Genomic DNA, 10,789 nt, shown 5'->3' with positions numbered 1-10,789 from the left:
CCAAAAATTCTAAAAAAGTTCATGTGCGAGAAAAAAATAGCTGAAAAACTCGCCTCCAAAAATCTAACTGTGGATGTACCTAAAATCAAACTACGTACATACTAGAAAATAACAATCAGTCTTAGATATCTATATCTATAAGCTTTAAAAATAAAACTAAAATTGATTTTTCTAAATAAATAAAAAATTTGAGAAAATAACGACCAATTCCACAAATCTATATTTTTTATTTTTAAAATTAAAAAAACTCAATAAATCAATAAAATAATGAACAGGTTCACAAATCTATATTTATATATTTCTAAAATTCAAAATTTTATTATTTAGAAAAAGTTCAAAAGATCAAGAAAATTCCATTCAGAAACGAAGTGTTCTAGGACCATCTGGCATGGCCCACTTTTATCTTGCTTTCTTATAGATCTTAGACATATTATCCTACAAAGACAATAATTATGATAAAATAACCATTCCCACAAAACTTGTGTATAATAAGTTGAACAATGCTAAAAGTTTATAGATGTTGGTGTGCACAAGTTTTATTGGAATGGTTATTTTGGTATAATTATTGTTTTTACAGTATAATATACCTAAGTTCCTATATTACTTAATGTGATAATGAATATGATTATTCTTTTGATTTGTAAATGACAAACTTGTAATTATTCTAACGCTTCTTTTCTATTAAAAATTCCTTTAACATTCAAATAAACATAGATATATATAAGTTCTTAATTTAAACTTATAATCATTCAAAGAAGTCATATTTTAGGAGATGTGACTTTTGAAAGAAGCCATAGTTTAATCGATGCGGGAATATAAGCAGATTATGTGATTTTCTAAAGTTATTGATATTTTGGTATATGAGGAAAAATTTATTGATATTTTGGTAGATGAAGGAAAAAGCAAACTATATAATTTTTTAGGTTAAAAATTTGTGGCATGCCATCCACGTGGGCAATTGTCTACCACATTAGTGCCGTTAAAAGCCACGTCAACAGTCTGATGGCCCAATTAACGGATTGGTGGATTAGGAAAACGAAGGTAAATGTTGTGATATTTCAGGCCAAAATTTTAAAAATTGGTAGATTGAGGAATTTCATGAAAGTAATTAATTTTTCAGACTATTTCCCCTTTATTTTATTATATTACATGTTTTATTTATTTTTTGACGATTAAATAAGAAAAAAATTCGTCTATATAAGTAATTTGTTTTATTAGGTAATTTTAAATTGAAAACAAATATACTATTTATTTCGTAAAAAAGAAAAACGAAATAACCAGTCCTATTACAATAAAAAAATTTCAATAGTAAGTTAGTGGGATTGACAAAAAAAGAGAGGATATAAAGTTTACATGTGAAGTAGAAAAATAGTATTCTCTGCCCATGACGAAGAACTTATAGCAATATACTAGTTAATGGTAAAATAATTGATGTTTACGCATATTCTTCTTTTTTTTAATAAAAGATGACCATGAACCTAAAATAATGAAATAAAAATCCTATAACTAATAAGGGGGCACGGTAGTCGCACTTCAGTATCACACCTAAAACCTCTTTGTTACTAGGTGAGGCGTGCGCCACAATAATACAACCTTCTTGATATGTTTATGCACATTTTTAATTTTCATCAATAGAGTTCTGATTTATTTTTTTGTGAGGACATTTCTATTTTAAAAATTTCTTATTTATTTCCAGTTGTTTTTCCATAAGTAAAAATATCTTTATTTATAATAAAAATGGAAAATGATAGATTTAGTCCTGTAGGTTTAGTCACTTTTTCTATTTTCATTCTAGTTATATTATTTTTTCTATTTCTATTCTTTACGTTTCATAACTTTACTATTTTTATCCTTTCGTTTATTTGACTGTTAACTTTGCTAACATGGAATTTATTTGATGCCACCTTATCCTTAAAGAAAGAACAAATGAACAAATTGAATATATTTCACTCAAAAATCAACAAAATAAATATTACAAAAGAAAGAAATATGAAAAATAATATTTTATTTTTCTTCCTTCTTCGCCCACATAATTTGCTCGCTGCCAAGCTGATGAACAGGACAGAGAGAGAGAGAGAGGTGAGAAGAAGAGATTCGCAACAATGCTTTCTGGCATCGATCCGAGGACAATCACATGCAACACCATCTCATGCTCCCCGCCACGACTCATGAGAGTTGGGGTCGCACTTCCTCTTCTGATTCTAAACCCTCAAATTGGATCCTTTTCTAATAAAATCTTGAATAAGATGTCCATGGGGTTGTAATCATCTGTGTTACAATGAAAATATAAACTTATATACGAATTACTCCAGTAAATCCCCAAACTTAGGTTTTTTCTTTTCTATATTTGTCTGTGCCCCATACATAGGAACATACTAATATGAAATTAGAGTTGAATCTTATCGAAATTTTGATGGGATAGGAATTCACAATAAGAGCATCCCATATTTTGTTGAAGTAGAAAGAAGCAACTTTGAATTAATTTTCCAATGTATGATCTTCAGATAGTGAATCATTTGTGGTGAAAACCATGAAGGAGATCTATTCTCTCATATACTTTTTTCTGCTCTCTTCTCTCTATCCGACTCTTTGTTCTATGAATCACCCATTTGCCTTCCTTTCTCTTGCTCCAGTGGTGATCCACAAAGGCGAGATACTCAGCAGCCTCCATAAATATATATATATATTTCTTCTTATAAACAAAATATTGTGATTGCTTTTTTTTTCTTTTTGCCCTCATATTCATCTCCTTTCTTTTCCTTTTTTTTTTTAGACGAAGATGTAACGTCCATCGATCAATTCCAGTATTTAATTGGATTTCATGTCAACAAACTTAATAGTCAAACTAACGAAAGGATAACATAAAAGTTAAGAAAGATAAAGGACTAAAACAACAAATAAAAATAGAAATAGGATGAAATTAGAAAAATGACTAAACTTACAGAAGTAAATATATACTTTTTCCTAATAAAAATTAGAGTAAATTACACTAAAAAATACAAATTTTCACTTTTGTCTCAGTTTTGGCACGATTTTTCATTTTGACATTAAAAACCCCAACATTTTTGTTTTGTCTCAAATATGACACGTCATCCATCATCTTTGACGAATTCCGTTTAATTGCTAACGTGTAGCATAACAGTGTTAGGTGGACCCCTATCCACCAATGAAAATCGAACACAGATATAATTATCTTTAACTGTATATATTTTTATTTTCACAAATATGCTCCACCTATGTCCTCCCTCCTCAACCTATCATCTCTCTCTTCTGCAGCTATCTCACTCTCTCTCCTCCCTCTTCCTCTTTCTCCGTCAACCTCCCTCCATCTCAACAAGTCCTATATACATTCTAGATATCAAACTGCCACACATGTGAATTTACAGTATCAAAATTAGTTTCTATTCCCAAGTTAAGTTCTTCATCATGTGGCCTAGTTCTGATTTGCAGGATGATTGGCCTCATTAGCAAATGAAATAGTTGATCGGGAAAGAAGGAGGAGGATAAAGAGTTGCATAAGAGAAAGGATAGGTTGAGAGAGGAGGGAGGTGAAGCGCATTTACAAAAACAAAAAATATATTTTTTATTTTTTATTTTCAAAAGATAATTGTACATGTGTTCGATTTTCATTGTTGGATGGGGCATTACGCTCCAAGTCAGCAATTAAACGAAATCCGTCAAAATCGATGGACAGCGTGTCAAATTTGAGACAAAACAAAATGTTGGGGTTTTTAATGTCAAAATGAAAAATTTGTGCCAAAATTGAGACTACAGTGAAAATTTGTATTTTTCTGTATAATTTACCCTAAAAATTATAGAATATGACATATTTAGAACAATTTATAAAGGTTGTATGAATTTACATATTTTACCTCTATAACAATTTCTAATAAACTTTTAAAAAGTGTACTTAGACCAAATATCTATTGGATGTGTACGTGTAGAGTAAACATAGTTAATAAAATGTTCGGGAGATGAGCACACAATATCGATATTCCGACGTAACGGGACACATGGATTGGTAAATTTACCCAATCTGATCTCACAAATGGAGCTTCCCCTGTTATTGAACTTAATAGAGATCAGTCCTAAGTCCATTCTCTCCCCAATCCTCAAAGAGTCCGAGCACATAATAGAAGATGAACACTAAAAGGGACAACTTAATAGATGAACCTTGACCGGTTTTTTCAAATCGTCTATTGACCGGAGAAGCGCAATCGGAATTATCTTAACAGAGGAATGGGACCGAGCAGACATACATATTAGATAATAGATGAATTATCTATGGAAGAAAAAAAGAGTTGTTTGTATCACAAAGACAATTCTCTTTCCTTTTTTTCCCTCCAAAGTCCAAAAGGCAAAGGCAAATGCAAATAAAAGAGCTAAGAAGCAAAGAAGATTGATGCAATACAAAACAAACAAGAAACCCAGAGCTATACTACCCTTATTCATCCCCGAACTAGCGAAAGGAACAATAATGTAAACTCAAATCCCTATGTCTATGAAGCTGCTCATGTCTCTGGCTATACATTTTCCGATTACCTATGAGAGCAGAAAGCTCGTATTCATTTTTGAATGTCATCCAAATTCCTTCTACCCTGCTCCTGTGCAATGAGAGGTGTAAATCACCTGGAAAAATGCAGAAACAAGAAGGCTCATGAGACATTCGATGAGACGTGTACAGGGTCAAGATAGAGAGGAACTCTGGTGACTGTGCTGTCAATGTGTGACAGGAAAATCTTTACAATGTTAAAATCATCCCGCAGAGCATCAATTGAAACTAGTTGAACATATATTTTCCCAAAACTCAATGGAATTTGAAATAGTAACTGCTACTGAGGAACAAAAGTTAACTAGATGCCAACACCGCAAGCCAAAATTGGTAATGTGCTTTTTTTCTAACGTCACATGAGTCAAGAAATAACAATACAACTCTCCTGGATTCAAAATCGAAGGCAGGTTTCCTAATACGCATAGCAAGATACTTTCTTCATCCAAAGGATGAGAAAAATGCATTTCGTAGGACAACAAAGGAAGCATTTTAATCAAGGATATGGACAAGTATATACAAAATTATAAGCAGTTAAATTGATTTGTTATCTATCGCTTATATATATCCCCAAAATCCATCATTTTATTTTTCTATGTCACCTTCAAGGGTGCGTCATAGAAGCCAATCATGCAGTTTCTTTTCATGATTTGAACGCACTTAATTCCAAGGTTTAGCTAGCAGTTTCTTCCTTAACCACAACTTTGATTTGACTTGCATCACGTGTAGCTCTTCTTTTCGCCTGAATCTGTCTTACATATTCTGCAACAATGACGTGGAACTTTGAAGCAAGCTTATTGGATGAAGCAACACTGAGACCCCCTTTTCTCAAGGCCCGTGAGACATCCCTCTGTGCTTTCTGGGAGTGGAGTGAACAAAGAGAAGGAACAGTGGATCTCAGAATTGGCTTTGAACATGTTATAGGTCCTGCTTGCGCACTACATAAAGCACATCCAATTAGTCAACAGATAAATGTAGCTCTACATCAGGAAATAAAAATAACTTACTCTAGATAAAGTTATATATCCAAATAAACAGCGTATTGACAGTTAGCTAATAGCTAGAATAGATTTTGAAATGAAGTGAACAAAAGCAAAACCAACAGCCCCATGTCAAAACTTGGGATAGGACCAGCACGTATCTAATGAGTATCCTAGGATGAGGTTAACAATGATGAACATTAGTCACAAGATCAACCATATCAAAACAGGGGAAACGGATAACATCAGCCACTTATCAATAAGTCCTGTTGCCATAGTCGAGAATTGCCCCCAAATAACTGTTCTGCTTCAGTGATATGAAGAGCAAACTTGTAAACAATTGAATAAACTTCATCACAAACAAAGCTCTAAATTCTAGCTTCCTCTTGCACGCCATAACAAAAACCAGTCTGATGGTGTCCATCCTTAATTTGGTCATAACAGCCACTGAACTTTTGACAATGAATTTGTTCATTTACCGAGAAACTTTAGCTCTCATTTCCTTCAAACTTCGTACTCTTGATGACAGGGGAAAGTATTTCCCAACTAGAGTCCCTACAGCTCGGTTACCCAACCCCACGAAAAGGTCAATTCAGCAAATATGCCCTTTACCTCTGAATATACTTGAGAACTAGTCTCCAGGTTCATTCAATTCTGTCACGGTACAACGCATCCCAGATTCAATCCAACCAACTGCTCCTAGAGGAGCTTTACCGAGAAAGCAATTTATCAACTTGTAACTCATTGTCTAACGTGAATGTAACAACATAGTACACGCTCAATGTTCCTTAACATCACTAGTTGCCGCAGCACACGAGCAAACAAAAGCATAACTTTGCGCTTCTCTCAACAGTACAAGACGGACACACAAAAGAAGAGAATTGCGACCATCTTTATCAGCCAAAGAGACATACGACCAAACAACAAAGAGCATAAGCAGGAAAACTGGTACATAACATGAATCTCTACGGGTATGATCACTCATCAAATTCGGACAATACTAGCTAGAACAATCAATGGGCTGCCCACCAAAAAAGCAATGGCGTTGAGTTTACACCCGATTAACTAAAGAACGAGAGAACGAGAGGAGGAATACCTCTTGATTACGAAACTACACGGCTTATACAGCTTCTGCTTCGAATCGGAGAGTATATGGAGATTGCAGAAGCTGGTCAAAGCCATGGCCTTGGTTTTACACCCGACAAAAGCGCATACTCCCTTACCACCCGTCGCGGCGGCGGCGGCGGCGTTGTTATTGTTGTGGGGATCTTCCCCAGGGTGCTCCAAGTCCGGGGGGTGGGGCTCACGCGCCTCCGGCTCGGACGCGTCCCTAAAGGGGCTGACGCCGTGTACCCAGTAGTATTCCCTGTACTGGACCTTGAGCTCCTCCATGAGGGCCCAGTAATGGTCGCGGTAGCATCGGGCGAGCTGCTTCAGGCGGTGGGATCGGAGGCGGAGGACCTCGGGGCGAGTGAGGTGGGTGGCGCGGGATAGGGCCACGGCTTCGGGCGGCGGCGCGAATGTGTTGGACGCTGCGGCGGCCGTGGAGGGAGGATCAGGGACGGGATTAGGGTTAGGGTTTGCATTCGGGGGGTCGGGGGGAGGATTGGGGGTAGGGTTTCTGGGGGGTCTGGAGGAGGAAGGAGGTTGGGGGGCTCTGGGAGGGGCCGTATTGGCAGTGGAGGCCATGAACGGTACGGAATTGCGGGCAGACAGGGAGAGAGTGTGTGTGTATTGAGACGCAGAAGAGGTTAACTAAAAGTCAAATCAATGAAATGATTCAGAGGTGAGAGAGAGAGAGAGGAGAGAGAATCTATGGCAGTTGGGTCGACGAGGAAGACGACGCGCACGCAAGGGAACAGCTCAGCTTAGTGTAATCTCTTGGACAAAATTGACAATTTGGCCCCTGAAATATACACATCATGGCAAATTCATCCCGAAAATAAATTCTATGTACTAATTGGTCTAGACGTTTGAAACGTTAGGACCAATTGGTACTTCCGTTTGAAAAAGTGGGAGTCCTTGACGGAACGATCCTGCAGACGCCATTTATTTGCACTATTCGTCGTCCCTGAAAAAAAGCTTTCCTCCCACCCGAATTGCCCCAAGTTGCCTCTTCCCCAAAATTTGATCAAATCCTAATTGAGCTACAAATCATCAAATTCAACCCTACGCCTCAAGATTTCTATAATTGAGAGTGTCACCCGTGATCTTTCGAATATGCAATCGTGATTGTTAGTGTTACGGGTTAAAAGAGGGAAAAGGAGTCGATTGCAATAAAAGAAAATTGCGGGGTCAAATTATAAGAAAAGACGAGTGAGGGACGAGAATATAACAAACATAAGAATAGGGGTATATTTCATAAAGTCTGAGCAAGTTAGTTACAAGAAAGGTAGGAATAGTGTGATTCAGTAATTCCTAGTATAAAGGATCAATGATGTAATCACTACAAGCTATCCATGAATGAAGGAAGTTATTTTCCTGATATCCTCTGAAATTCTCTGCTTCTCTCTGATCTTCTTCCTCTTTAATATCTTCTCTTCTTCTCGGGTCGCATCTCTATCGGTCCAGTCCATCACAATTGGTATCAGAGCCACCTCCTGGCACCTATGGGGACGGGAACACAAGCACAAGAAGTTAGCAAGATGGCCACAGCCTTAGAAGAGTAGAATAAGGCGATCAGTGAGCTCAAAAGCAGTACAAGCAACACCAATAGCAGGATCGATCAGCTGACCAAGATGGTCAATGGACTCGCACTACAACAGAGTCGCCTGATGCAACACTTACAAGTTAGTGAGTCAAAATATGTCTCTCATCAAACTAGTGAATCTGATGTGGGACACTATTCTACTACTGCTAGAATTGGCAAGCTCGAGTTTCCTAGGTTCGGTGGTGAGGGAGTAAGGGAGTGGTTGTACTGGTGCAAACAATTTTTCGAAGTAGATATGACCCCTGATGATGTTAAGGTGAAATTAGTGGCTATCCACCTCGAGGGAAAGACACCGCAGTGGCACCAAGCGTATGTGAGGTCACTGGGAATATAAGGGAAAGTGGTGAACTGGAGTGAGTATGTGAAAATAGTGGTGTTGAGGTTTGGTGATTCGGGGTATGAAGACCCTATGGCAGATCTAAAAAATCTGAGACAGGTTGGATCTGTACAAGATTACATGACTAAATTTGATGCCTTACTGAACAGGGTTACAATCACTGAATCTGATGCTCTTAGCCATTTCCTGGGGGGACTAAAAAGTGAAATCCAGCTACCCATTCGCATGTTTCACCCCACCACACTAACTCAAACTTATTCCTTAGCCAAACTACAAGAATCAACCTACACAATCCTACACAAACCAAGCTCTCCTATTCCAAAACTACATAACACTTTCACCAATAACAACCACACACACTCCCAAAGCATTACAACAAATACTCTTAAAAACAGCCCACTTATCACTTCCAGAAACACCATGACCAGCAACTATAAGAACACAGGCAACGACCTACTGCCACTGCCAATCCATACTCCTCAAAGAAATATATCATCATTACACAACCGCCCCCACAGAACACTTACTCAAAAGGAAATGGATGAAAGAAGGGCTAAGAATCTTCGTTTTTGGTGTGAGGAGAAGTTCGTACCTGGGCACAAATGTTCAAGAAGGCAGGCCTTCCTTATTGAAGTAGAAGCAATCGAAGAGGATCAAGAAGTGGCAGCAGAGGAAGAATTGGATGAAATTCCACCACCTCAGATATCCTTAAATGCTCTCTTGGGCACTCGAAGTTTTCAAACCATGAGGGTGGTGGGAACTGTGGGCAGGCGATTGCTACACATTCTGGTGGACTCCGGTAGTACTCACAATTTCCTGAATGAGGAGGTAGGAGGAAAGTTGGGATGTCTAACTGAGCCTATGCCAATGGTGAAGGTGGCAGTGGCTAATGGTAATGAATTGAAATGCAAGAGAGTGTGCAAGATGTTCAGGTGGAAAATGCATGGCAGAGAGTATGAAGCCGATATGCTACTGCTTCCTCTGGAAAGTTATGATATGGTCCTAGGAGTGCAGTGGCTATCGACCTTGGGAGACATACTGTGGAATTTCAAGGAATTGCAGATGAAATTTGTAGTAGGAGATAAGGAGAGTATACTACAAGGGAGTAATTCTGAAGAACTCAAGACCATCGGGGAGAACAAATGGAGAAGCTATTACAAAAAAAAGACCAGCTGACCAAGGAGCAACTCTGCACGTTGGAATTACCTTGTACTAGCAAGGTGCTAGTTAGCAGCAGTCAGGAAAATCAGAAGGCACCTGAACTGGGGCCCCTACTAAGAGAATTTGAAGATATTTTTAGGGAACCTCGGGGCCTACCACCCAAAATGCCACATGATCACAGGATTCCACTTGAGGAAGGAGCCCAGCCAGTAAACATCAGGCCCTATAGGTACCCTGCACTACATAAAGACGTTATTAAGAAGATGACAAGAGAAATGATGGAATCAGGAATTATACAGTCCAGTCATAGCCCATTTTCATCCCCTATAATGTTAGTGAAGAAGAAGGATGGTTCATGGAGGATGTGCATTGATTACAGGAGTCTCAACAACTTGACTATTAAAGACAAGTTCCCTATTCTCCTGGTGGAAGAATTACTGGATGAGTTGCATGGATCCTCGATCTTTTCGAAAATAGACTTGAGGTCTAGTTACCACCATATTCGAATGTATGAAGGAGATGTGCATAAGACAGCTTTTCGGACTCACGAGGGACATTATGAGTTTCTGGTTATGCCCTTTGGGCTCACTAATGCACCCTCAACATTTCAGGGTCTGATGAATGAGGTATTCCGACCATATCTCAGGAAATTTGTATTGGTTATTTTTTATGATATTCTAGTGTTCAGTTAGGATTGGAAGGGACATATGGAACACCTAAGGAGGGTCTTCATGTTGTTATGAGAACACTCCCTCTTTGCAAAGCAATCTAAATGTAGCTTTGGGGAGGATAAGGTGGAGTACTTAGGCCATTATGTTTCGCCTGCAGGGGTGTCAATAGACCCTAGGAAGTTGATGGCAGTACAAGAATGGCCCTTACCCACTATTGTGAAACAATTAAGGGGATTCCTGAGTTTCACAGGGTATTATAGGAGGTTTGTGAAGAATTATGGAGGTATAAGTAGACCTCTCACGGATCTTCTCAAGAAGGATTCATTCAGGTGGAATGAAGCAGCTCAAGAAGCTTTCAAGGAGCTCAAGAAGGCCATGACC

General features: G+C 38.2%; 1 protein-coding gene across 3 annotated transcripts; it reads right to left on the bottom strand.

The window, feature by feature from the left end:
- Positions 1 to 4,256: 4,256 nt before the first annotated feature.
- LOC116215138 (INO80 complex subunit D) lies at positions 4,257 to 7,362 on the bottom strand. Of its 3 annotated transcripts, none has more exons than XR_004158419.1 (3): positions 6,626 to 7,361; positions 5,152 to 5,487; positions 4,257 to 4,629 (listed from the first exon to the last, which is right to left on the bottom strand). XR_004158419.1 is itself a non-coding variant. In XM_031550732.1 (3 exons), exons 1-2 carry the CDS (start codon positions 7,216 to 7,218, stop codon positions 5,223 to 5,225), a joined length of 858 nt encoding a protein of 285 aa, XP_031406592.1. In that variant the 5' UTR covers positions 7,219 to 7,362; the 3' UTR covers positions 4,257 to 4,629; positions 5,210 to 5,222. The 3 variants fall into 3 exon arrangements, 2 of the variants coding, with proteins under 2 accessions (XP_031406592.1, XP_031406593.1); XM_031550732.1 differs by having other exon boundaries at positions 5,210 to 5,487; positions 6,626 to 7,362; XM_031550733.1 differs by having other exon boundaries at positions 5,307 to 5,487; positions 6,626 to 7,362.
- Positions 7,363 to 10,789: the final 3,427 nt, after the last annotated feature.

Source organism: Punica granatum, chromosome 7 (assembly GCF_007655135.1).
Source record: "Punica granatum isolate Tunisia-2019 chromosome 7, ASM765513v2, whole genome shotgun sequence".
Classification (NCBI taxonomy): domain Eukaryota; kingdom Viridiplantae; phylum Streptophyta; class Magnoliopsida; order Myrtales; family Lythraceae; genus Punica; species Punica granatum.
This window is presented reverse-complemented; position numbering and strand designations above follow the sequence as displayed.